The sequence below is a fragment of the Perognathus longimembris genome, chromosome 13 (assembly GCF_023159225.1).
Source record: "Perognathus longimembris pacificus isolate PPM17 chromosome 13, ASM2315922v1, whole genome shotgun sequence".
Taxonomy (NCBI): domain Eukaryota; kingdom Metazoa; phylum Chordata; class Mammalia; order Rodentia; family Heteromyidae; genus Perognathus; species Perognathus longimembris.
In genome coordinates this window covers 55,105,414-55,132,906 of record NC_063173.1, presented here as the reverse complement: position 1 = coordinate 55,132,906, position 27,493 = coordinate 55,105,414, and the positions used below count along the sequence as shown (strand labels likewise).

Genomic DNA, 27,493 nt, shown 5'->3' with positions numbered 1-27,493 from the left:
GTGGGCAGCTAGCGGGCAGGCCCAAGGCCAGCCGTCACTGGTACTAAGCATTCGTTGAGCACTGCTTGCAAGTGCTGATCCCAAGGGGGCTCTTCTCCTTGGGTCTCCTGCTTCCACACAGACTTGGCCTCAGCAAGAGTGGACTCGGGAGTGAACACGCTGGGGAACAAGCCCCTTTAACAGGAAGTATCTCCCCCACCCCAAAAAAAACCCACAAAAAAAAAAAACAGGAAACAACTCTACCTGGCCCATCATGACAGATACTGAGATGCTTCCAGGGGGTGGGGGGAGAGCTGTCTGGCACCAGGATGGCCCCCACACCAGCACCTCGGGGTGGGCCCATCCCCACAGGTCATCCTGAGGTACACTGTAGCGCTTCCAGCCCATCCAGAGGCCCAGAATGGGACTGCAGGGCCAGGATCCAGAGCATTCTACTGAGAACCCCCATCTCCACGATATCCACAGCAGGCTTCAAGGAATATACTTTATTAATCTACCTCTCAGACACTAGAAACTAAAATCCAACAGGAAGTAGAAGAATCTATATACACAGTGCTGCAGAGGACTGGTGGGGGCTGCTCCTAGTTCTTGAACCACTCCCAAGCCCATCCTCCCGATGGGCCTGCGGCCACCTTTCCCCAGGCAGGACACAACCCTGCCCCAGAGGACAGTGACGGCCACTGGACGGGGCCCTCAGCAGCAGCAGAGCAGGTGGGAAGGCACCGGCCAAACACAGACAACAGACAGACAGACAGCCACAGACAGGTCCTGAGGCTGCCACGAGGGCTGAGTGCGTGCGCGTCTCAGTACTTCAGGCTGTAGGCCAGGCTGCTAGGGGCCCGGGGACCCTGCAAGGGCGGCGAGTTCCAGACGGCAGAGCTGGTGCGCTTGTGGTAGCGGGGCTTGTTCTTCTTGAAGATGTCCTCCAGGTCCAAGGGGAGAATGGTTCCGAAGAGCTCAGCAAGGTTCGGGGGGTGATAGTACTGGTGGACGATGGCCTGGCTGAGCTGGGTGCCTGCAAGGAACACAGAAGGCTGGGTCACTGCCTGCTTCCTTCCGCTTCCTCTCCTGAGCCAGGCCCTTGCCCATAGCAGCACCTAACACTGTGTTCTTGTCCTCCTCACTGGCATCTGCTGGCAGCCAGAGCCAAACAGGCCTCCTGGGGAAGACCCAGAGGCCAGGCTGAGCTCCAGGAGCTCCAGCTGAGGTAGTGCTCACCCGGTTTTGTACACAGGGAGACTTAGCTCAGGGCACACAGCAAGCAAGTGGCAGAGACAGGTTGTAAAGACGAGTCCGGTGCCAGAGGCACACAAAGCCTTCTCCCTCCCACCTGCTGTGGGTCACCTACTCTCACCAAGCCCTCAGGCCAAGGTGCAGGGTGCAGGCTGGGGGTGGAGGCTGGGCTAAGGAAGCCCCCCGCCCCCCGCCCCCAGCACAACCCTGCCAGCCAGGCTGAGGAAGACCCTAGGGACATGTAGCTAGTCCGTGTCCAGCAGCAGGTGCTGCTCTCTAAATTTCCACTGGGTTGAGGACCCCCCACCATCCCTTCAGAGGAGAATGTAAGCGGGCTACCCAAGGACAGCCACCATCAGGTGACTTTGCTGGTCACATGACACCTGCTTGCCACTTCTCAAGTGACCTGAGACCAGTGGCTAAGGAGACTTAAGGTTTCAGTTATTGTGGGGTTCAAATGAAGAATGAGCAATCTGTACAGGACGAGCTGCCGTGGAGTTCCACACTCTTCCCTTTAGGGCCTAGGCCCTGCTCTAGCCTCCAGATCAGCACATCTGCAACGCACCCATCATAGAGCCCAAGCCTGCTGCTCGCCTACAGGGTCCGGCCTCTTCTCCAGGCCTTAGGAAAGGCACACCACCGCAGCTCTGCTAGTGCTCCGAGCTCTCCGCTCACCCAGGCTGCCATGGGGCTCCACGCCTTACAGCCTGACTGGGCAAGACTCCAAGGAGAGGACTGGAGTCCAGGTCAGAGCATGCAACACGTTTGTATTCGGAAAAGAAAGGACCCCAATATCCTAGGTCTGGTCTGCAAATAGACGGCCAAGGGCCGAGGCGGGTTTGTTAGGTCAGTACCTCACTGCCTGCCAGGTACTGGCACGACAGCCTGAACCCCTTACACCAGGCAGCCCCGTGTCTACAAGGCCATGGCAGGTAAGGTCAGGAGGGGGTCCACATCATCTGGGGAGCTCCAGGCCCCACTTACCTCTGGCCCAGGAGGGGATGGGCTTCCGGGGATGGGCCTCATCATCAGTGGAGTCATCACTATTCAGATCCATCCCATAGTTATCTGAGTTCACTTTGGGGTGGCTTTTAGGCCCTTGGGGAGTCATTGGATATGAGGTACAAACTGGAGACTGAAGAGAAAGAAAGAAATCAACATGGCTGTCAACTCTCCTATCCTGTACTCTTGTATCTCACTGCTAGGGCACTGGGCTCTGACAACTGCCCTTCATCTCTCAAGAGAAACCGAGTCACAGACTGTGCACCTCTTTGTATCTTTATCTTTCCAGGCTGATATGTCACCTTCAGAATGGCTCCCGTAGACCATGTGATTGACCTATCTTCACGGATGGCCATTTAGCTACCTTCCAGTTTTCACCATCCTAACTTAGCTGCAATGAAAAAAATCTCTCCTCATATTACTTTTTTTTTTTTGGCTTGATGTTAGCACCCAACTGGAAAGAGCTTAAATTTTCTTCAACAAGAGCTAGTGAAATTCCAGTACAATTAACTGGAATAGACACCAAAATAAGACATCAGCTGAGAGAGAGCTAAGGAAGGGGGGACACTGTCCAAAAAGAAATGTATTCTTTACCCAACTTAGTAACCATAACCCCTCTGAACATCACCTTTATAATAATAAAAAAAAATTTAAAGACATTGGGCTGGGAATGTGGCTTAGCAGTGGAATGTGGCTTAGAAGTGGCGCTGTGGCTCAAGTGGCCGAGTGCTAGCTAGCCTTGAGCAAAAAGAAGCCAGGGACAGTGCTCAGGCCCCTAGTTCAAACCCCAGGACTGGCAAAATAAATAAATAAATTATATATATATATATATTAAAAGCAGAATCCTACCACAGTGTTACACATAAAATCCTGGACTCAGGAGGCCAGTGTGGGCTATACTCTTGTCACTGCCACCCCCAAAAACAAAATCAAGGGACATGAACCATCCCTTCTTTTTTATTATTAAATATGGCTTTATTGTTATCATCAAGGTGTTGTACACAGGGGTCACGATTCCACAAGTCAGGTAATGAGTACAAATCTTAGACAGAGTCACCCCTTCCTACGCTTTGCCGCAGCCTCCCCGTTCCATCCCTGCCCACAGCTGCACAGTTCACTTTTGACATACTGTATATTCAATACCATGACTGTATTCATTCATCCCTTCCTCCCTCCATTTCTGTGCTCCCCTTTTGCCCTAAAAGAAAATCACCAACAATAACAACAAAAACACTACCCCATTTCCTGGAATTCATCTTGATAAATAGTATTTTAGATGTTCAGAGGAGTTATGAAACCCCTAGGCGCCTCCCCTAAGAGTCTCCTCCTCTTTCTTAGAGCACAGGCTGCCCCTGTAACTAGTAGGCAGAAAGTAATCAGAACAGCCAGAGCTGAGGGGCGCGAACCTCACCTGCACATCCACGGTCACATTCAGATTTCTGCCAGCCCTAGCCTCCTCCTTGGCTTTCTTCTGCTCCTCCTGCAGCCGCTGCTCAACCAGACGCTGCGCCTCCTCCTGCGACACCCCCCCCAAAGCAAGTGTATGTGATCTCCCCTCACCCCAACACACTGCAGCCCGTGCAGCAAAGCAAGCCAGGGGAGCCCTGCTCCCACGAGACCAGGCCTCTCCGTCCCGCAGCTCACACAGGCTGTGTGGGGGAGCCCGCCACCCCAGACCCCTACCTTCTTCTTCTCCTCCAGTTCCTTCTGCAGCCGCTCCTTCTGTAGCCGCAGGGCCTTCTCCTTCTCCTTCTCCTTCTCCTTCTCCTTCTCCCTAAGGACCAAGCAAGGTGCAAGAGTCTAGGCCCTGGCCCCATGCCTACTGGGACCCGCAGGCATCCTTTAGAGAGTGAGACGGCAAAATAGGACACTGGCTTACGGCCACCAGCTGCGCCTTCAACACTCACACTGGGATACACACTCTTGAGAGCATCTGGAGCGCAAGCGGAGCCAGAGCCCACTCAAGAGGCAGCGGACTTGGAGCTCCAGGCCTCCTCTTCTGTGACACCTGGCCCCCATCACCGTCACAAGAACCACATGGGACCATCTGTACTACTCCTAGTCCTCCCCACCTGTGGGGCAGGGCCCCAGTACTGTCCTGTGCCACCCAATTCTGAAGCCACAGTAGTTGCCTGCCACCTCCCCCATCTCTCCTTCCCACTCAACTCCAACTGTCCCCAGAGGAGCAGGGCATCCGTTAGCCTCCCTGGCCCTCCCTGCCTGCACATACCCATGGCACAGTTCTCACAGACCTCCTGGCCCACAGTAAGTAGGGACTATCCAACTAGAGGTCCCCAGGGCTCATCACAACCAGGCACAGGAGGGGCCTTGGATAAACACTAAAAAGAACTAAACGTGGGGTCAGGTGCCAGTGGCTCACGCCTGTAATCCTAGCTACTCGAGAGGCTGAGATCTTAAGGATCATGGTTTAAAGCCGGGCTGGGCAGGAAAAGTCCATGAGACTCTTATCTCCAATTAACACCCAACAACAACAACCAGGTGTAGAGCTCAAGTGGTAGAGCACTAGCCTTGAGCAACAGAGCTCAGGGATATCACCCAGGCCCCAGGACTGGTACCAAAAAAGAAAAAACACAAAACACAAAAACACCCTAAATATGCGATGACTTTGGTCTCTTAACGATCTTCTGGCTGAAGCTGGCCATGACCGCCCTTTTGATGAGTGCTACCTCAGCCTAAGACCCCTCCATCCGACCCAGACACTTGAGGAAAGGACACTAGGTTAAAGGCAGACACAAGAACCCAAATTCAGGCTTCTTGACTTTCCAGAGCCAAAGTGCACCCAACTCAGTGTTCCCCAGCTGAGACATCTGACTTGGAAACCAAGGAGAACGCCTGCTAACCACAGAGTGACGTGGGGAACCAAAAAGAGGCGAGGGCCACACTTCTGCTCATCCTCTCCTGAAGGCTTCCTACCTCTCGGCCTGGAGCCGCTCTTGCTCCAGGCGCCGTCGCTCCTGCTCGGCCTGCTGCCTTTCTCGCTCCCGCTGCTCTGCCAGCCGCCTGGCCTCGGCGGCCTTGTGTAGCCGCTCCTGCTCCTCCTCCTCCTTCTTCTTCTGCAGCAGCTCTTGGTGGCGCCGCTCCTCCTCCTCCTGAGACCAGGATGCAGGGAATGGTCAGGACGCTGGGGCCAGGCCGGGGCCCGCAGAGAGGGGAAAAGGCCGGCTGGAGGGCTCAGGGCCTGCTCCTCTCCGAGGCAGCCGCCAGCACAAGAGTAGAGGCTGCGCCACCAGACCCCCGCCCCAAGACACCGCAAGGACTGCCACAGCTGGCCCGAAAGGCAGCTAGCAACAGCCCTACAGGACCAGATCCAGCAAGGGGAGTTTAGCGCCATGCAGCTAGACTCAAGAGCTATGGGAAGCCAGGCACCAGTGGCTTACACCTGTAATCCTAGCTACTTAGGAGGCTGAGACCTGAGGATGGCTGTTCAAAGCCAGCCCAGGCAGGAAAGTCCACAAGACTCTTATCTCCAATGAACCCCCCCAAAAGCCAAAAGCAGAACTATGGCTCAAGTGGGAGAGCACCAAGCCTTGAGTGAAAATGCTCAGGGACCACATCCAGCCACTGAGTTCAAGCCCCAGTACTGGCATCAAAAAAAAAAAACCACAAAGAACTATGGGACTTTGGGCAACTTGCTTGATTCCTGTAGCCTTGACTTTCTCCTCCATAAAGCAGGGACAGCAGTAGTACCTACGTCTCATGGGGTCATTGAGTTAACATAACATCCTTTAAACGGTGCCTAGCACAGTATGTAATAAATCCTAATAGTAACAGAACTTCTCAGTGATGAACTTTGGTTTCTTACCATGGAAAGAGTAACAGTTCCTAGAAAGAGGCAAGTTGCTACCCTTCCAGGTGTAACATTTAAGATGAATCTTAGCAGCAACCATGTGCAGAACGACCTAAGCACTACATCTATTATTGCATACATCCATTAACTCACCTAACCCTCAGGAAAATACCACTGCTCCTTGTAGTAACAGAAGCAGAGAAAGGTCAAGTAGCCTGCCCAAGGTCATGTAGCAATACATGGCATTGCAGAGATGGGAATGTGGCTTCTAGAGAAGGTAGGGTGTGGGTGACACTCACCACCTTATCTCCAAGGTGCTGGCTGTACCTCCTCTGGGCTGGAAGACTCACCGGGCTCAACCCCACAAGGCGGAGTGCCCCTGGCGCATCCTCACAGCAGAGACAGTGCCTGTCCTGTGCGCACAAACCTGTTGGAGCCACTTGAGCCTGCGCGCCTCCTCCTCCTGTTTCCTGCGGGCCTCCATCTCTTCCATCCTCTTGGCCGCAGCCTTCTTCTTGGCCTTCTCCTCTGCTAGCCGCTCCTCTTTGGCCTGCAGAGCCCACCCACAGGTGCTTACTGGAGCAGGCCATCTCTCAGCTCTGCAGTGGGGCCCTGAGCTCTGCTTGATGGGCACCCTGCTTCCCTGCTGCTGCCCACAGGAGAGGGCACTGGCAGCCATTCCTGCCTGGGACCGCCCATGCATCAAGCGCTCTGCAAAAATCCAGAGGCCGGACACCGAATTCTCAGCTCAGAATGGACCCTAAAAGACCCAAGGGACAGACAAGGCCAAACCCATAAACTGCAGGAGGGGACCTTGAGGTCACTAAGTCTGAGATGTGTGGGCTCAACTAGGACCCAGCCCACCTAACAAGTCGGCCACCACCAACCCAGGCTCAAAACCTTCTCAGTCTTCTCATCGAGCTGAGCGAACTTCTGCTCAATCTGCTTCTTCTTCTCCTCCTTCATCTGTTGCACCCGCTCTCGGGCCTGCAGCACCTTGCGGAGGCGCTCTTCCCGCTTCCTGGGGGCACAGGGCAGTCGTGAGGAGCCCTGCCAGGGTTAGCGCGGGGCACGCCAGATGCCCAGCCACTTACAGCTTCACTTCCTCCAGCCGCCGTCGCTTGTCCTCCTCCACCTTCTGCCTGCGCAGCTGCTCTGCCACCTCCTTCCGCCGAAGGTTCTCCAGGCGCTGCCGCTCCTTCTCCTGGGGGTTTAGGGGTGAACTGGGCAGTGAGTGAGGACAAACCCAACCCCAAAGGCTGCCAGCTGTGTGCATCAACCCTCAGCCCAGTGCGCAACGGCATCTGATTGCTTCTTAAAAGCAGAGATGGCTCCAGCGGGCCCTCTGTGCCCAGCTAGCCCAGCCCCGAGGCTTCAGCTCTGTTACCAGGAGCCATGTAGCCCCAAGTGCCTTCAACTGGGTCCTGCCAAGCTGTGGCAGCACAAAACTCTAGCTCAAAACTAAACCTATATACTGCGGTTAGATAAACAGTGCACTTGAAAAGAGAATGAGGGCCGAGATAGAGAGGCAGCTTAGAAAGAAAGTTACAGCTGATGCCTGATTGCAGAACTACCATTTTTAAGTTGGGTGCTGGTGGCTCGTACTTGTAATCTTAGCTACTCAGGAGGCTGAGATCTAAAGACAGCAGTTCAAAACCAGCCTGGAGGGGCTGGGAATATAGCCTAGTGGCAAGAGTTCTTGCCTCATATACATGAAGCCCTGGGTTCGATTCCCAAGCAACACATATATAGAAAATGGCCAGAAGTGGCGCTGTGGCTCAAGTGGCGGAGTGCTAACCTTGAGCAAACAGAAGCCAGGGACAGTGCTCAGGCCCTGAGTCCAAGGCCCCAGGACTGGCAAAAAAAAAAAAAAAAAACCAGCCTGGAAACCAGGAAAGTTTATCTCCAACTAACCACCAAAAAGCCAGAAATCCAAGTGGTACAGTACCAGCCTTGAGGGAAAAACCTAAGGGAGACTTGGGAACTAATATAGTAACTGAAAATTTTAAACTCATTTCAAAAAGACTGGGACACAGGCTTTCACTGCTTATGCTCTGACATTCTGCATTTCACCACTTTTCTAAGAAAATTCAAGGCTTCCGGTCTCAGAATTAATGTCTCCTCCGTCTCAGCCCTCAGGTGAGCCGGGTCATCCCCATTCCCCAGAGCCACCCACCTCCCTCCTCCAGAGGCCTCACCTGACTGTCCACTCTCTCTGCCATGAACCAACCACCCACTTTATTCCAGACCCTGCCCTCGGTGCCTGACTCAGTCACGCCTGGGGCCACCAGAGCTCCACAAAGTACTCACAAGTCTCTTCTTTTTGGAGCCCTGGAAACTTAGGTCCAGAATTGGGAAATGTGTCCACAATCCCAGAATTCTATAACCTTCCTAGGCCCCTGGTTTCCCAGCTGAGGGCTAGCTACATCCACCAGATGCCCTTCCAGAGCCCTCAACTCCCCAAAGAGATCTGGGTAATTTCCTGGGCCTCACAGTCAGGCCCATGAGGCTGGCCTGAGGGATGAGCACACACGGCCCCTCCTGAGCCTAAGGCCACAAAGCCCACTACTGGTCAGCATACTGGAAGGCATGTGCTGTCGCCTTGTCCAGCCAGGGAAGCAAGCTCAGGGCCCACTGACCAGCTGCCGAGAAGCCCCTCCCACCTGCCCAGGCCCTCGGCAGGAGGCAGAAGACCTCAAGGTGGCAGTGAGTGGCTTCTCAGAACTCCTATGGGAATAAAGGGAGGCACTGTAGCTTGGCAACAGACATAGAGCCAGGAGGTGAGCAACCTGCGGCTCTTGCTCTTGGCCCGCAGCCTGGCTGTGCCCAGCTCGGAGGTGTCTAAGAAGAGAACAGTTGGAGTGATCTTTTTCCAAAGGCCACTGCAGACAATTCCACTGTAACCAGGAGACCAGCCTGGGTTCAGTAGCCAGACCCCCCCTCCCACCCTCCATTCCTCTCTAGCAGTCACTGCTCAGGCCTGTGACCCAATAAACCTCAGAGGCTCTGGGGACCAGCAACAACCTGTCTGTTCTCTTCATAGACGCACAGGCTCCAGTGCTGGGGAGAGGGGAGAGAGATGGCACGGGAAGCACTTCAAACAGTGGCTCTGTCACACCCCATTGTGTCCTCCCCAGAGCAAGGCAGTGTCAAGACCAGAGATAGCAGGGTCTGCAGAGGGAGGACGCAGACCCCAGCACCGATGAACAGCTCCAGTGCCCCCATGATCTCCTCTCTCTTCCAGTGATGTTAGTGATTTTATAAGGGCTGTAAGCTAAGCAGGCAGGGCTACACAGGAAAACCACTACACACAGCACGGTTATAGGACAGGACAGGTTTTACTTACGACAAAGCTGCACTGTGGAGGAGAGGAGACAGCAAAATGCTAAGAGTTAATGCCAGGCCACAGGACGGCCCGCAGAGCAGGCCACGCTCCCAACTACGGCAGCACATCTGCTCTGGGCCTGCACCTCTCACCTTCCACATCACCCCAACCCTCACCCCCGAAAGCGAAGGTATCCTCACTCCCCGGGCTGTGGGAATGGTGGGCAGTGCAGTGGTTTGCTATGCTCATGCCAGCCCAGGGCTCTCTGAGATGGCCAAGCCTCTGGGGTACAGTCAGAACCCATAAGGTCAGACAGTGCCCCCAGTATCCAGGTCACCCAAAGTCAGGAGGCTTGATCTAGCCATTTCCCAGTGCCAGGCCAGGCTTTCCTCCTCCTGGATCCAGGCCCTCAGCAGCCTGAGTGAAGACCAGAGCCTTCAGCCACTGTTCCAGGTCCAGCAAAGCCCAATAGGGGGCAGCCTCTCTCACCTTGGGGTCCATGTGCAGAGGAGTGTTGCGCTTAATGAAGGATTTCATGATGGTGCTACGTGAGGCCGAGGTAGGGGTCATGAGCAACTGGTTCTTCTGTACTGTATGCAAGAAGGTCCGGAGGGGCCGCACCACCTGCCGACACGGGCAAGCAAGGGTCAGCACAACACAGACAGGTAGGGCAGGATGCAAGGCGAGGGCAGAAGCCTGCTCACCTTGTTGGCTGGACAGGGTGGAGAAGGGGTCTTGGTCCTGGGGGGCTGCAACTCCTCGTCTTCCTGGAAATTCTCCTCATCCAGCTCACTTACCGCCTGCTTGTAGCTACGTTTCCTCCTGCCCGGGACAGGTGGCAGGGTTACAGGGCAAACCTAGGAGCCCTCCCCCAGCCCTGCTACACCTCCCAAGGGCTCACCCCTGTGAGCAAGGCTAGGCCTAGGCCACAGAACTCTAGACCATAAGGGACTGTGGAGCTGAAGCCCGCTCAGAGAAAGGGAGGTGTCCAGTCCCAAGGTTACACAGCTGGGAGGATAGAGCCAGAGCCTACAACCAAATCACCTGATTCCCAAGCCCGATTCTCCAGGATCAAGCCATGTCATTTGCTGCGACAGAACACCAGGCCACCACCCCAGCCCACAGGTGGCAGAGCCTGGGAGCACACGTTTCCCCTCTCATGTTGGGGTCATGCCCCTGTGCCCCTCAGACCAGGGTCACTGGCTTGCCCTTCACAGCACAAACCTGACGCTCTGGGGCGGTTCTCTGTGTTCATCTGCTGAGTCAGTCCTGGACTCTGGAGGAGAGATTTCAGCAAGGTTGGAGCTTGATGATGACGAGGGTAAGGGGTGCGGGAAGGGCTCAGGGAAGATGCCCACAGTAGCGGCAGTGACCATAGCAGAGGCAAGACTACCTTTCCTGACAACCGCTAGGGGGCCTGTGGCAGAAGTACCAAACCGAACACCAACTGGCCTTGAGGAATCTACATTCAGCCAGAGCCTAGCACATCATCTCCAGGACAAAGCACTCACCAAGTCCTGTCTGCAACAGGAATGGAAGAGCAGTCCCATCAAAGCCCTCACCATGCCCCACTCTGACATAGAGAGCAGTGCTTAGCATGGCTGCTGTACTCGCCCTGCCTGGCCTTCAGCTGGAGCCACCAAGACAGGAGGGGAGCTCTCCTGCACAGGGCCACCATGACAGGAGGGGAGCTCTCCTGCACAGGGCCACCATGACAGGAGGGGAGCTCTCCTGCACAGGGCCACCATGACAGGAGGGGAGCTCTCCTGCACAGGGCCACCATGACAGGAGGGGAGCTCTCCTGCACAGGGCCACCACGACAGGAGGGGAGCTCTCCTGCACAGGGCCACTATGAGGAGCATACAGTCCATACAATCTGTTTCACCATCATTTAAGAAAGTACCCTTGAGTGAGGGAAGACTCTGTATGAGAGGGAATGTACTCATTACCTGACTCATGTAATTGTAATCCCCTTAAACATCATCTTTTTAACAATGCAGTAAACCTTTTTTTTTTTTTTCTTTTTCTTTTTTGCCAGTCCTGGGGCTTGGACTCAGGGCCTGAGCACTGTCTCTGGCTTCTTTTTGCTCAAGGCTAGCACTCTACCACTTGAGCCACAGCACCACTTCTGGCCTTTTCTATATATGTGGTGCTGAGGAATCGAACCCAGGGTTTCATGAGTGATAGGCAAGTATTCTACCACATTCCTAGCCCCAATAAAGAAAGGACCTTTTATTCCAAAGGGTCCTTACAGAACCCCTGGAGGCTAATGTGACTACTATCTCTTAAGTCTATGTGGAAGATTTTCAAACCAGCATTCAAAAATCTCACAGCTCATGCCTATAATCCCTGCTGCTCAGGAGGCTGAGGTTTTGAGGATCACCATTTGAAGCCAGCCGAGGCAGAAAAGTCTGAGAGACTCTTATTTCCAAGTAACCAACAAGAAGCCAGAAAGGGAAGTATGGCTTAAGTGGTAGAGCACCAGACATGAGCAAAAAAGGCAAGTAAAAACATAAGGCCCTAAGTTCAAGCCCCCATACCAGCTCTCCAACCATCACCACTAACAACAAAAAAAGTCATAGCTGATAGAATTTTCCCACGAGAGGAAAAAAAAAAACCCTGGCCAAGGAGACAGTAGCCACTCTAAGACTGTTCCAGGACCCTGGGAAGCCAAGTAGAAACCCAGACCAGCTCTCAGAGTCCTCTGTCCTCTTTGGTCAAGAACGAACAGAGAGGGGCTGGGAATATGGCCTAGTGGTAGAGTGCTTGCTTCGTATACATGAAGTCCTGGGTTCAATTCCTCAGCACCACATATATAGAAAAAGCCAGAAGTAGTGCTGTGGCTCAAGTGGTAGAGTGCTAGCCTTGAGCAAAAAGAAGTCAGGGACAGTGCTCAGGCCCTGAGTCCAAGGCCCAGGACTGGCCAAAAAATTAATAATAATAACAGCAGAAAAAGGAAGTGAAAGTGAAAGCAAAAAACAAGAGGTGGGGGGAGGTCAGAAGTGAGCCAGAAGACCCAGCATAGTGGTTCATGCCTGTAATCCTAGCTACTCAAGAGGTGAAGATAGAAAGACTGTTACTTAAGATTATCTTAAAAACAAACTAAAGCAAAAAAGGCTGGGAGTTCAAACCCCAGTAACACCAAAAAATTAAAATTTGAAAACATAAGGTTTAAAAAAGTAGGCCAGTAGAAGAGGCCATGTAAGAGACCAGTGAGAGGGCATGTAAGAGCTCAGACCCCCAACCAACAGCTCTTCCTGATTTAACCTAGAGTGGCACTGGCACCTTTACAGTCATACTCTAATTCAAGTCTGCCCCTGCTGCCCGGTCTAGCCAGCTACAGTTATTCACAAAGCACCCATCAGGAGCTCCAGCTAAAGACCTATCCGCCCACAAAAGGGAGCTCTTGGTCCCTAGACATAGGGACGAGCTGAGCCCCACCCCCCACTCCAGGCCCCCTGCGGCTCTGGGGATCTGCCTGCAGTTAAGCATACTCACTCTGCTGCTGTTCAGGCGACGTTTCTTGCCCACCTGCCACAGGCTTCGCGTTGGGTGTACTGATGGTACACGACATGCTCTCATCATTCTTGGAGACCTAGGGGAAGAACTGAGTCTTGAGGAGCATTGTACCTGAACCTAGGACTCAAGACAGCCATGGTGCAGAGCTTGAGCCCTGGAGGCCTCCAGGCCCTCCCTGTCTTTCCCACCTTACCTCGGTCTCAGCTGCCTCTATGGGTTCAGCCTCCTTGCTGGGATTCTGCTCAGGACTGAAAGCAGAACAAAGGATCTGTGAGAACTGCCCAGGGAATCAAAGCTCTCTGGCTCTCTGGGATGTGGTGGGTGTGGGATGACCTAACCTGGACCACAAAACCTAGTCCCCAGGCCGGAATACAAGGACAACAGCCATAAATAGTAGCTTCCTGGGCAGAAGAAGGATGTCAGTTTCTGAATTGTACTTCATCATGTCCTTCATCATGTCCTGTCAGAGCTGATTCAGGGCAAGAACCTCTATATTCTGGATCTTAAGTGTCTTCCAAAGGCCTAGGAGTTAAAGGCTTCTTTCTCAGCGTAGTGGGAGGTGGTGGAAACTTTAGGGGTAGAGCCCAATGGGAGGCCTTCAGGTCACTGGGGAAATTACAGGACCCCAGTCCCATGAGGTGAAGGGCTCTACTCCACCACACATTAGCACAAGATGGTCTATACCGCCACAGACCCAAGGAAACACAGCCTAGCTGGTCATGGACTGAAATCTCCAAAACTTTTCTCCTTTTAAGTTATTGATTTTGAGTTATGTGTTACAGTCATGGAGAGCTTCACTTCCAGCCTCTGCCTCAGTCTCCTGGGCCCAGATGAGCGCCACCTCTTTTGAGGCTGCTCACTACTCATCTTCCTATCTCAAGCACTGACTTCTGCCCTAGAGCAAGGGAGGGAAGGAGCTGGTTTTAATGATGATAAGACATGGCCTCAGTGTCCTGGCCCCCAGAAGTAACCCTGATGTAACCCTAGAGCAGAGATCATCCCCTAATACCCTCCATCCCACCCCACTCCTGTCTGAAGGCAGCTTCTCATGGCTGCTCAGCTGTATTTACAACCCAAGGAGTCTACACTCCAGAGGTCAGGGCTAGCCAGGGCAGACAAGTGCCACAATGTGGGTTACAGGTACACACGTTGCTCACTGCCTAGTTCAATGGCAGGCAGGCTAAGGGTGAAGGACTGCAGTAGGGCCCTGGGCAGCCCAGGATGAGGAGGGTAGGTTCAGCCCCTAGGAAATGCCTCTGCCACAGTCTTCACTCCACCCTTTAGCTCAATGTGTCCTGCTCATTATAGGATTATCCCCAAGCCCTGAAACTGAACTCACCCAGCTTTCTGGGGTACCTCAACATTCAGGAGCCTCTCCAAGTAACTGTGACCTGAGGGAAAACAAAGGAACAAAAGATGCTATCAGAAACAGCCAGGTGGGCTGGGATATGGCTTAGTGGTAGAGTGCTTGCCTTGCATGCATGAAGCCCTGGGTCCAATTCCTCAGCACCACATAAACAGAAAAAGCCAGAAGTGGCACTGTGGTTCAAGTGGTAGAGTGCTAGCCTTGAGCAAAAAAGATGCCAGGGACAGTGCTCAGGCCCTGAGTCCCAAGCCCCAGGACTGGCAAAAAAACAAACAGAAACAGCCAGGTGCCACATCAAAGGTCTAGAGCTGGGCTTCCAGCAGGAGTATGGCCACCACTCCTGTCACAGACCAAGCCTCAGCTGTCGCCTGGGCCACAGGCTTGTAATCATCCTCACATCCTCAGCAGAGCTGCTGGCTTTATGTCTCCTGCAGCTGCCTCGCTGACAACACACTCATCCAAGGGCACATCTCTGCTCCTTCACTGGGCTACGAGTTTCTTAGGAAAAAGGACAATGTCTGCCAGAGCTCTAGGTCCAGCTCCCAGCATGGGGCCCTAAACAAGACAACAATATTCACCAAGTGTCTACTTACTAATGTACTGGGCTCTGACACAGCTTTGGGGATTCAATGGTAAACCAACAGAGCCACTGCCAAAGGATCCTATAAAGGACACTGTGGTATGTGCAATGACAGAAAAGAGCAAAGGATTCTCAAAGCCTAAAATGGCCGTACCTGAACTGGCCTAGACAATCTGATACAAAGATCAAGGATGGAAGATGGCCAGGAGAGTGGTTTGCAGAGTATTCCCTGACCTCTACAAATTCCCAAGAGCATTTCAGAGCATTTCGTGGGTCCTGTTTGCATTATAATCTTCAAGTATTACTGCCCCTTTGCTCTGCATTCATGAAGTCATAGGGCAAGGAGAAAACGAAGGTTAGCACCAATCAAGGGTGTCACTGAACACTCTCATCCTATTAAACACTTCAGAGCCATTGCTCTGAAGAGGTATCAGTTGTATTATATATGCACTCCAGTGTGTGTCTTTGTAATAGCCTGCATGACAAAGGTGGACATACGCAAGATACCCATTTGCTCCAAACCCAAGTCTCTATGAAAAGTGCCTAGGTTTGAGTTACTAGCTGACCTAGCCCTGTCCTTCATAAAGCACTATTTCTAACTGAAAGAATGGCTGGTGAAAAAAAAAAGAATGGCTGGCGATCTGTGGTGGTTCACTGTTGGATATTCAGAGAAGCCATCTTCTTAAGACTGAATGAAGTCTGTTACACAACATATTCACTGACAATAATAAATTGAGCTAAAGAAAAACCAAAAGTAGAACTCTGAAAAACACAGAAGCACCACAGCTTTCTCATACCTAAAGATATACCTGAGAAATCAGAAAACAAATATGCTTTTTTTTTTAAATGTCAATAAGGGGGCTGGGAATATGGCCTAATGATAGAGTGCTTGCCTTGAATATATGAAGCCCTGGGTTCAATTCCTCAGACCACATATATACAAAAAGCTAGAAGTAGCGCTATGGGTTCAAGTGCTAGAGTACTCGCCTTGAGCAAAAAAGAAGTCAGGGACAGTACTCAGGCACCTAGTTCAAACTCCAGACCTGGCCAAAAAAAATTTCTTTTCAATAAGTAATATTTTATATGTTCGGAGAAGTTACACCTAAAGGTATACACCTAAAGGTATGCTCCTTTAGTCTGACTGTGTATGAAGGCCTAGAGTCCATGAGTTATCATGTCCAGTTATATTTTAGATCTAGCTTCCACATATGAGCCATTTGTCTTGCTGAGCTTGGCTTACCTCACTTAGCATGATTTGTTCTAGTTCCATCCATTTCCTTGCAAATGACATAACCTTATTTTTTCTAGTGGATGAGTAAAATTCTACTGGGTATCTATACCACATTTTACTAATCCACTCATCTGTTGTACAGCATCTGAGCTGTTTCCATAATTTGGCTGTGGTAAATAGCACAGCAATCTAAATGTGTTTTTCAAAAAAATACCTAGGGCTGGGAATATGGTCTAGTGATAAAGTGCTCATCTCGTATACAAGAAGCCCTGGGTTTGATTCCTCAGCACCACATATCTAAAAAAAAGCCAGAAGTGGAGCTGTGGCTCAAGAGGTAGAGTGCTAGCCTTAAGCAAAAGGAAGCCAGGGACACGCCCTGAGTCCAAGCCCCAGGACTGGCAACCAAGACAAATAAACTCTCAAAAAAATATTATCTAATAGCATGCGGACATTTGGAAGTGTACATAATTCAGCAAAACACAGCTTCCAAGTGACTAATGTATGAAGTTATACAACCACACAGCTAAACAATCCATTCAAAGAGCATGGTATACCAATGAGCTGTCTCATTGTATTAGATGTAATAAACAATATGCAGTTATTTGAAAAATCTTATTACAATTACATGAGTATATGAAGCCAGATTTTCTCCAGATACTTTAACCCAAACCACTTTAATAAGACAGATCAGATGCAGATCTGGCTATCTTCAGCCAAGCCACACAATAAAGAGATGTGTAAAGTATCCAATGAAGCCAGTCTCCTCTCTGCGTTTTTGTTTTGGAAAAGGTATTTTCATTTAATTGTTTTAAAGTCATATGTTCAATCAATCATGTTAAGTGAGGTGGTACATGTTCTGATATATGTTAGTTAGATCTAAAACGCACTGGGATATGACAAATTACACAGGGTTCTACATACATACGGTAAGACCAAAAGAAGATGGTCTTAGGAGAGAATCACAATGGTGGAACGCCTTATGCAAAACAGCATACATACTGAAACAGACTCCTAAGACATATAAGGACTTTTTTAAAAATCTGTTTTTTTTTCTGATGATTCTGTATTCTTTACCATATATACAGTGTATTCATATGTATGTCTGCAGAACTTAAAAGTAAAAAAGTGCAGCAGTAGAGCACACTTGATAAAAGTGAACTATACAACTCGTGGGTAGAGATGGGAGGGAGGGAACAGCAGAAAATGAGGGAACAGATGACACTGTACGAAAGGAAATGTACTCATTACCTGACTCATGTAAATGTAACCCCTCTGTTCATCATCTCTATAATAATAAAATAAAATTTTAAAAAATTTGCAACGTATTTTGATTTCTTTTTAAGTAATAAGATACTTTTTTGTGGGGCGGGGGGGCAGTGCTAGGATTTAACCCAACAAGGCAAGTGCTCTGTCATTAACCTATGCCACCAGGCTTTTTATTTTGTTTTTATGATAGAGTTTGCTACTTTTGCCAGAACTGGCCTCTCACAATCCTCCTGTCTCCATCACTCACGTAGTTTGTATTACTGGTGTACATAACCACACCTGGCTCCTAAGTAATATTTTAAATCTTTAATAATAAAGTATTAAGCTGTAAACTAAAATATTAAGAGTCAGAAGCCAGCAGCTCACACTTGTAATCCTGGCTACTTGGGAAGCTAAGATCTGAGGATCTTGGTTCAAAGCCAGCCCAGGGAGAAAGGTCCATGAGACTCTTATCTCCAATGAACCACCAAAAAGCCAGAAGTGGAGCTGTGGCTCAAGTGAGAGCACTAGCATTGAGCACAAAAGCTGTCAGTGCCCAGGCCTTGAGTTTAAGCCCCAAGTCTCTCTCTCACACACACACACATAAACACACACACTTAAGTAGTATTATAAATGTTTAATTTCAGCTTTTATTTCTAAAAGAGTAACTATCAATAGATATAATCTCACAATAAAAAACCTTGAGGCCTTTATAATTTGTAAAACTGGAGGCCAGTACTAAAACCAAAACTTGAGAACCACTGGTCTAGAAAGAAGGAAAAGCACCTGCCAAGACCACGGGTAGGAAAAAGACTGGTAGGGTAGAGAAAAGGGCCAGCTCAAGATGACCAGAGCTAGGACTGACAGGCAGCCAGGGTGAGGCCAGGCAGCACCCAGGGCCTGAAGGAAAAAGGGAAGAAAGGCAAGATATTGGAACAGCCAAGTGGCAAGACACAGAGAGAACCAAGCAAGAAGCAGGAAGTAGGAAGCCAGGGCCTCTCCTTTCTGGGGTACAGCAGTCAGGCTGGGAAACAGGGAGAAAGTAGATACAGTGAGCCTTGCAGCAACAGGGGGAAACGGTTCCCACTGTAGCCAGAAGCTATGGCTTCCCTCATCTCTCCTGCTGCTCTCTCCAGATCCATCCCTGATGAGTGAAAAGATGCCCATATGACCAATGCAAGGACTTCCTGGAAGGGTAAATGCCTCTTTTGTGCCATTCTGACCTCGTAGCAGGTCTGATAGGAAGTAGGTGGCCCTCCCTGGCAAGAGATTGAGGAGCTGTTTGTAAATACAGAGGTGGACAAGGAGCCCCAATGAGGCTGGCAGAGAACCCTCTAGAGACCCTGCAGCAGTGGCCACTGTCCCTTGCTGCCTCTCCACTCTAGTGAACTGCTTCCAGGCAGCCCCTCCCCAGAAGACGCACCCTGCAGGGCTCCACACTGGCTTCCTGAGGTCCCCTGTGCCCAGGTCCCCTGTGCCCACCCTTCACTGCCTGTCTCCATCCCCTGCCTGTGCTTCCCCACTCCACTGCTGCAGATGTTCCTGCAAATCCTAAGGTGAAAGGTTGCTTCCATGGGAACCCAGGCCCCACCCCAGAGCCTGGTGTCTGATGGTACCCAGAAAGCATCTTCCTACTTGCAGGTCCCTGTTCTGGGACAGCCTGGTCACCTCTCCCTTGAGCTTTAGCCACACAGTCCTTCCAGGGCTCTTGTATTTAAACCAAATTTCACACACACAAGCACTGAGGCCTCTCTCCACCTTCAAGCCACAGGTCATCACCATTTCATAGATGGATAAGATTAGTGAAGGGGTACACCCAAAACCACCCAGTGGCTTGTTGACTCCAGATCCTGGACTCCGCTTTCTCATCTTCCTCTTACATCCCTCTCAAGTCAGGAAATGAACTAGAATTAGCAGCAGACAGACTTGTTCATGCACCAATCAGCTCAGAGACCCCCTCACGTGCAGGAAGAGACTGAACAGGAACAAAAAGGGCTTAAAAACTGCCAGGTCAGAGCTGGGCTTCATCTTCCTGACTGTCAGGTTCTATGGTCTCCTTATACCTCAGTTTTCTCCTCTGTTCAAAGTGCAGAAATTGGGGCTGGGAATATGGCCTAGTGGTAAAGTGCTCGCCTCATATACATGAAGCCCTGGGTTCGATTCCTCAGCACCACATATCTAGAAAAAAGCCAGAAGTGGCGCTGTGGCTCAAGAGGTAGAGTGCTAGCCTTGAGCAAAAAGAAGCCAGGGACAGTGCTCAGGCCGTGAGTCCATGCCCCAGGACTGGCAACAAAAACAAAAACAAATAATCAAAGTGCAGAAATCCTGGGGGCTGGGAACATGGCCTAGTGGTAAAGTGCTCGTCTCATATACATGAAGCCCTCCCTGGGTTCGAGTCCTCAGTACCACAGATATATAGAAAAAGCCAGAAGTGGCGCTGTGGCTCAAGTGGTAGAGTGCTAGCCTTGAGCAAAAAGAAGCCAGGGACAGTGCTCAGGCTGTGAGTTCAAGCCCCAGGACTGGCTACAAAAACAAACAAACAAAGTGCAGAAATTCTAACAAGACACAGTGGTACTACAGATAAAATTACACAGACCCAAAGAATAAAAAAAAAAAAAATTACACAGGCTTTCTTTCGTAAGTCTTAAAGTGCCAGCCAAATCCAGTTACTAGTGACTACACCATGGCACATCGCTCCTCCATCAGCCCCACTGTGAGGTCCATTCTCTGGCTTGGACCCTGTAAGTTGTCCTACCTAGTCTTCATGCCTACCTCTCTTCTCCCTTCCTCTTGGCTAGGTGTGTGTGTGTCTGTCGGTCTGTCTGTCTGTCACGGGCGTGCTCTCTCACTCGAACTAGGGCTTGAACTCAAGGCTGTAAGCTATTTCGGACAAAGCTGACCAATCTTTTTTTTCCCTCTAGTTCTGGGGCTTGAACTCAGGGCCTGGGCACTATCCCTGAGCTAGTTCTTTAGCTCAAGGCTAGCACTCTACCATTTGAGCCACAGCGCTACTCCCAGGCTTTTCTGTTTATGTGGTACTGAGGGATCAAACCCAGGGCTTCATGCATGCTAGGCAAGCACTCTACCACTAAGCCATATTCCCAGCCCATGACAAATCTTTTGAACTGGAGATAAGGGTCTCACAGACTATCCTACCTGGGCTGGCTTTGAACTGCAATCCTGAGATCTCTGCCTCCTGAGAAGCTATGGTTACAAGCATCCTTCCAAACCCTCCCAGCTCAGTCTCACCCCATCATGCATCTAGCCTTGACCCCCAGAGCTGTCACCTCTCCTCTGTGTCATAACTCCTGCTCCTACTAGGACATCAACTCAACATCCTGAGTTGAGATCTGATAATAACCAAAGCAGCCAACACTATAGTGCCCTTCCTATACCAGGAGCTATCCTAGACATTCTATCTGGACCAATTAAAGAAAAACTACCAACATCCTCATGAAGTGACACATAGCCCAATTCACAGATAAAGCTCTGAGGCCCGTGAAGGTATTTCCATAACCTGCCCAAGGTGATAGAGTTGGGTAGATGATGGTCCAGCTGCACTCAAAACCAGGCCATTCGACTCAAGTCACTTGATTCTCCCCTCCTCTCCTCTCTGCAGATATGCAAGGCACCGGCTTTTACAAAAAGCCTGCTGCAAGGAGAGCTCACATTTCTAGACCAAACACGGTTTCGTTCATAGGAATGAACGAATGAAGAATTTAAGTCAGTCTCTGCAAAACCAGGAAGGGGGAGGAAACCTCTGGCTCTAGGGAAAGGGCCCAGGTTCAAGCTTCAGTGTAGCCATGTACCTACCATAGGGACACTGGGACCAACCTGCTGGGCCTCGGTTCCCTCTACAAAAACAAGGTTGAACTACATCTTATCCAATATAGCAGCCACCAGCTATGGGTAGTCATTGATATTGAAATTGAGTAAAATGTGGTAACATTTAAATTTACCTCCTTAGACCACTCCTAAAATCCCAGCACACAGGAGACAGAAAGAAGATGATTCTGAGTTTGAAGCTAGCCTGGGCTACACAGCAAAGACCCTGATCTCTAAAATATGAAAGTATGGGGATATAACTCACTGATAGAGTACTTGTCTACTGTATGCAAGGCCCTGAGTTCAAGCTCCAGCACCACCAAAAACATAAGATATAAATAACCTCAATTCCGCAACCAAATTAAGAGTTCAGTGACCAGACATGGCTAGCTAGGCCCCATACATCACACAGAAAAGCAAAAATACAGAAAACTTACATCACCACAGAAAGATCCATAGCAAGTCCCTCAGAACCCCTCTAGCTGAGCTTGGCACCAGCGACCACCCCCCGACCCGGGATACTCTATACTCACAGATGATGCGGGCAGAGGCAGCTGGCTCTTTGGTGGCCTTCTTGGCAAGCCTTTTGCTTGATCTGCGGCTGGTTTGGTCCTGTTTGGCCACCAGGGAGTACTTGTGGGCCAGGGAGTACTTTTGGGCCAGCGAGACTTGGGACCCTGCAGGGATCAGGCTACGCCGCGATGACCGCGTGCTCCTGCGGGAGCCGTTGGCCGTGGAGCAGTTATCTGGCAGGATGGGGGCCAACACTCGGTCTGGCAGACAATGCGGAGAGCCAGTGGAGTCCCGGGAAGCTTGAGCAATCTTGAGCTTGGAGGCAGATCGCCCGGTCCCAGCCCCTCCATTCTTAGGGTCCTGGGGGGTTGTCATCAGGGAGCTCACTGTAACAGACTCCAGTCTCCCAGCCTCTGATTTCTTGGATGTTAGTTCTTTGTCTGAAATCAAGATGTCCTGAGAAGCTGGGGTTGGAGACCCAGCTTCTGACAAAGGCAGGGCAGCTATGAGCTCGGTGAGGTGCATCTCTGCGCTCTGGCGGTCACTGACGCCTATCTTCACCATGGCCTTCTTGGTCAGTCCTGTGGGAGACTCAGAGGCGGGCAAAGGAGCAGCCGATGGCACAGAAGCCGCCACTGCCGCTGCAGCAGCTGCCCTGGTTATCCGCCGCAGGACAGGGGAGCCGTTCTCCACCACTGCTGTGGCCAGCTTCTCCACCTTGTCTCTGCTGCGGAGTTGTCGGGTGCTTAGCTGGCTGCTCCGAGTCTTTCTGCGTGACAACCTATTAGTGCAACAGAACAGAGACTGCTGGCCATCCAGGAGGGCAAGGGGGCATGCTTATAAACAAGTTAGGGCAAACCAGATACCCCCAGTGGCCACTAGCTTGGATGAAATATGGATCAAAGGGCTAGGAGACAAAGATTGGGGTCACAGAGCAAGCTCTTCCACCTCAAGCCACCAGATCCCAGTTGCTCCTCTCTGAGATCCAGTCTAACTAGAAACGACACCTCGTCTTCACGGAACTGACATCTTAGTGATGCTGTGCTAAGAAACCTGGCTTCAAATGTCATTTATGCTCTTGTTTTTGCTACAAGATAGTCCAGGAAGACAGACCCCATGATTCCCATTTCGGAGGAGGATTGAAGAGAGTCAGAGAAGTTAAAGATTACTCCCCAGGGCATGGAGCTGCTAAGGCACAGAGCTAGGAGCCAGGCCTGCCCTCTCAGACCCAGGGCTTCCACTCTTAATACTCCAATCACCACTATTCCTATGCCCAACTGTACCAAACTCAGAAACGGGAAGGTTGGGGATCAACAGGGAGAAGGTCAGCTGTTCTTTCTTCCCCCTCCTCCAAGGCTCAGATCAACCCCCACCAATACCAAACCCACTCCCAACACATATCTACACAAGAAGGGACACACCTAAGCTGGTCTCGAAGAGCACTTCATTTCCCTGTGACATGTCATCCCAGGCAAGGGGGCCACCCCACTGCCATAGCCTACTGCACCCCGCCCCCCTTTTCATGCCAGTCCTGGGACTTGAACTCAGGGCTTGGTCTCTGTCCCTGAGCTTCTTGTGCTCAAGGCTAGCGCTCTACCAACTTTAAGCCATAGCGCCATTTCAGCTTTTTGGTAAGTAAGAGTTTTGGTAGGAGGTAAGAGTTTTATGGACTTTCCTGCCTGCCTGGGCTGGCTTTGAACCATGATCCTCAGCCCTCAGCTTCCTGTGTAGCTAGGATTACAGGCGTGAGACATCAACACCCAGCTCTACTGCCCTATTTACACCGTTAGAAGTCAGCTTACCTAGGGAGGCCACCTGCCTCGCTCACCCTCCCCTGGCCACTCCCTCCTACCTTTTCCTGATGGGGTCTCTATTTTCATCCTGGACAGTAGAAACACGTCTCTTCTTCTGTCGGTTCTTCTGAGAAGGAGTCTTGGGCATCAGCTCGGGCTCTTTGCTGAATTCTCTGTTTTATAAATTCAAAGAGGTCACACTTGAGGCTCCCTGGAAACCACTGCCCCCCCCCCCCCGCCTCTAGCCTCCTTCCTACGTCCCCTGCTCCTGGCAGTGACAGGTCACCCTGAGGTCAGCAGCACCAAGAGAGCGCTCCTCAACCAAGTCCAAGACACCTGCCAGGGACCCAGGGCTTCCTCCTGGAAACACAGCTAAGAAGCAAGCTTCCAGAAGCGTCACCACAGCCCTGCTCCTGAGAGGCCCAGCCCAGTCATCATGAGCCAGACAAGGTATTCAAGCCCTTCTTCCCCTGCCCACCATTAGGCTAGACCTCCAGCCCGCAAGGTGCTCAGGGAGAAGCCCTGACAGACCGTTTGGCCTGTAGAGCAGGAAAGCCCCAGCAGCCCCGGCCACCACCCTCCCATCACCCCCACACCAGCAGGCCCCCGCCTTCACCTGGTGAACATGCGCTTGGCCTCCTCTTCAATCTCCTGGAGCCACAGCATGTCTTTATCATCTATGTTGCAGACAAAGTCCATAAGCTTTTGGTCACATAGCTCCAGCAGGTGAATGGGCCCTGGGGCTGTGGTCCCCATGTTGGCTTTGTCTGGGAAAGGCAGAGACAAGGGGCACAAGGACTTGAGATTAGGGACCAGGACCTGAAATAGAGGAAGAGTCTACCAGGCCACAGCCCTCACCCATAAATCACCATAAAACACCTAATGCCAGACCACACCCAGGGCCCTTCTGAATACATCCCCTTCCCAGTACACAACTCCAAATGCCAAGCCAGTGGCCTCATTTCTACAAAAAGAAGCTTCAACACCACACACACACACACACAGTTCCCCACATGCAGATCATGGCTGTCCTTAAAAGAGTCCCACTTCCCAACTAATTTGGATTTGAACCTTACAAATGGCCTTCTGGGGGCTTAAGATAATTGGATATGGCCACCTGCCTTCCTAGATCTGCCCCAAACACAGGCCTGCTCTTACTCCTCTGTGGGCTCTCCTCCTACTGTTTGTAAATGGGTAAGAAAGGACTAAGGTGACCAGCTGACCACATCTGACACTGACCCCATCTGTCTCTTTAAAAGCTCAGTGACTAGAAAGGGGATCAGAGACATCCTCCACAACTGAAATGACCTATAAATGGATGGAGGAAACTGAGACAAGTGTTGCTAAACAAAGTCTTGCTTTAAGGAAAACTTGTCTACAAATATCAGGCCAGGGGGAGGGGAGGGACACCTTTATTTTATTTTTTTTTTTTTTGGTCTAAGATAAGGATTCATTCAGTATCTGATACTTTTGTTCATTCTACGGCACTCTGCCACCTGAACCCCAGCGCCCAAATTTTTCTTAATTTTTTACATGATTGGGAGCTTGGGCATCCTGCTTGGGAGCTTAGGACCTGATCATAAAATCACTGCAAAAACCCCAAGCCAGAAGGAAGATTGCTACAATCATAGAATGATGAATGCATGCTCAAGCCATCAGATTGCAATCCTGCGTCAGGCAGTGCCCACCATCCCGATTCAGACTGCGAAAAGCAAAAAGAATCATGCCCAGCTCAGCATCCCATACAGGATGGAAGGACCAGGATGCAGAATCTTTGATCATTCTGGAGCTTCACACCATGTCAGAGTGCAGCCTCAGGAGGGTTTTCTGGGCCTGATATTGGGGAACACTAGCCATTGTCACTAAAACAAGTTCTGCCCTCCATCTGGTACATTCTCCCATTTTGTATGGCTTCCTCCCTCAGATCTCAGATCCTCAGGGAGAACACAAACACCCATCTGAAGAATCACCCAGGCCACAACTGCATCCATTGTTTCCAATTCTATGTACAGTACATGAGAGATTGTTTATGTACGTTTATTGCTTGTCTTTGCCCACTTACTGCTTCCCAGGACAAGCCCTTCACTTTGCTCATCAACCAAAGCTTAAGAGTTCAGCCCCCACACACAATAAAAGAGTTCATCATAGTGCCTTGTACTCAAATAAATTAATCCAGCCATCAACTAATCCCACATATTCTCCTTGCCACACCCTCCTACCACCAGCACCACACACAGGAACGCTAAATGAACAACTCAGCACAGGTTAGAGCAGGCCAATACACATCCAGTGGCCCTGCTCTTGGGTGCCAAGGGCAGCACTAATTGAAACAGTTTAGACAAAGATCTTTGCCCTGCAGCCAACTAACCAAGGGAACAGCTTTTCCTCTGCCATCTCTCTAGTTCCTCTGCACCCAGATCACAGCCCTGGTAAAGTGCAAAACACCAGTTGAAGGCCAGGAGGAGAAAAAAAAAATGATTCAAGGAAACCAAAGACAGGCAAAGGAGCTACAGAGAGCAACAATGGGTACCCAGTTCAAACCTGCAAATTTCCTTGCTCACAAAATCCAAAGCAATACTTCCCATGGGGAAATGGGTTTTAGTAGACCATGATTTGGCCATTAAAAAAAGAAAATGTCACTGTCAGAACAGAGGTGACCCTGGGAACAGTCAGAATGACAATTAGGCTCCTAAGAACAGTAGCAAAATCCTTATCTTTAACCTGTTTAAGAACCTGTACACACATGAGAAGGTAGACATTGACTGAGATGCATCAAAGTCATAAACTGGAACGCTGAAATAAAACTCCTTTGTACAACTCCTTAAATTTTTAAAAAGAAAAAAAAAGGTGCAGGAAGTTCAGCACCTCCCCTACCACACCTCCATGCAGAATGGACTATTCTAAGAGTTGCTCTCATTTACTGAGTTCTCCCTCATGCCAGATAAGGAAACGGAGGCAACCCGTTTAAATCAGTCTCTCCAAAATCGAGGGCGAAGCGTGAAAGGGCGCTCTTTCATCACTAGCATCACTAGCTAAACCTTGAGCAAAAGAAGCCCCCAGGCCCTGTGTTCAAGCCCCGGGACTGGATAATAATAATAATTATTATTATTATTATATAAAATCACTAGCTAGGGGTCTCCAGCACTTCAGCTTCAGAGAGGTGGGCGTCGAGGCTTGGTTCCGGGCCACCCCCAGGAGCAGCCCCCGGAGTCTGCACGGGCTTGTGCCAAAGTAACGGGCGGTCTGGGCCTCCGGAAATGGAACTGGACATTTTAAAAGGCGGCTCGGCAAGCGTGGGGCGCTTAGACCGGGGCTTCACGGCACGCAGAGGCCGCCCGGCACACAGGGGCCCGACAGCCCGGTTCGTTCCCAGCTCCCGGGGTGTCAACCATCTCCCAGACACGGAGCACGGTGTCAGGCACCCGGGAAGTCTGTCCCGGGAGCCCAGATGGGAAGCCGGGGCGTCACCTCGGGTCCCCTCGCGCCCGGGGCAGGACGACCCCCTAGGTTCCCCGGCCGGAAGCGGCGGGAGTGAAGGAATGGGTCACACCCCCGACCTGGCCTGGGCAGGGACGGAGGCCAGAACCGAGGACGGTCGAGGCGCCACCCCTGCACCCCGCCGGCCGCCCGCGCGCACTCACCCGACCGCACCGCGTCTCCGGAGAGCTGTTCCGACCCAATTCCACGGCCCCCGGAGCTCGAAGCCAAACCTGCCCGGACCCCCACGGCTCGGAGCCTTCAGAGGCTCACTTCACCGGGTGGTGCAGCGCGGGCGAAATCTACGATTTTCAAACTTGAAGGCTCAGCCAATGGTTGGCAAGCTTGTCAGGGCAGTTACAAAACCCCAAGCCAATAAAGTAACAGGAAGCATCAGCCTGACCACCTATTGGCCTTCCGAGTTGCCAGTCTGCGGGACCAAGAGGCGGGGAAAGGAAGTTACGGGCGCTTTAAGCCTCCTCGGCTTCCGGGAACGGTGCGTAGAAAGCGGAGGACTCCAGAGTTTGGTCTGGGACGCGCGGGACTCCGGGAACTACAAGTCCCGGCGTGCACTGC

At 51.2% G+C, this 27,493-nt stretch overlaps 1 protein-coding gene across 3 annotated transcripts; it reads right to left on the bottom strand.

Annotated features, from left to right (window-relative positions):
- Window positions 1–471: 471 nt before the first annotated feature.
- Window positions 472–27,223, bottom strand: LOC125361816 (inner centromere protein). Of its 3 annotated transcripts, none has more exons than XM_048360418.1 (19): window positions 27,082–27,223; window positions 24,057–24,207; window positions 23,500–23,613; window positions 21,668–22,428; window positions 14,227–14,278; window positions 13,081–13,135; window positions 12,867–12,963; window positions 10,593–10,644; window positions 10,073–10,190; window positions 9,858–9,992; window positions 9,390–9,401; window positions 7,138–7,247; window positions 6,944–7,064; window positions 6,471–6,593; window positions 5,170–5,345; window positions 3,919–3,985; window positions 3,647–3,751; window positions 2,218–2,368; window positions 472–1,015 (listed from the first exon to the last, which is right to left on the bottom strand). In XM_048360418.1, exons 2-19 carry the CDS (start codon window positions 24,194–24,196, stop codon window positions 804–806), a joined length of 2,601 nt encoding a protein of 866 aa, XP_048216375.1. In that variant the 5' UTR covers window positions 24,197–24,207; window positions 27,082–27,223; the 3' UTR covers window positions 472–803. The 3 variants fall into 3 exon arrangements, with proteins under 3 accessions (XP_048216375.1, XP_048216374.1, XP_048216376.1); XM_048360417.1 differs by having other exon boundaries at window positions 3,647–3,755; window positions 3,920–3,985; XM_048360419.1 differs by lacking the exon at window positions 9,390–9,401.
- Between the last annotated feature and the right edge of the window lie 270 nt (window positions 27,224–27,493).

Coding starts and splice junctions, on each gene's coding strand:
- LOC125361816 (XM_048360417.1), bottom strand. CDS start 24,196: ATGGGGACCACAGCCCCAGGGCCCATTCACCTGCTGGAGCTATGTGAC. Junction 14,279..21,667: donor TGCCTCTGCCCGCATCATCT/GTGAGTATAGAG, acceptor GTTTTCCCTCAG/GTCACAGTTACTTGGAGAGG. Junction 2,369..3,646: donor ATGTGACCGTGGATGTGCAG/GTGAGGTTCGCG, acceptor CTTTCTCTTCAG/TCTCCAGTTTGTACCTCATA.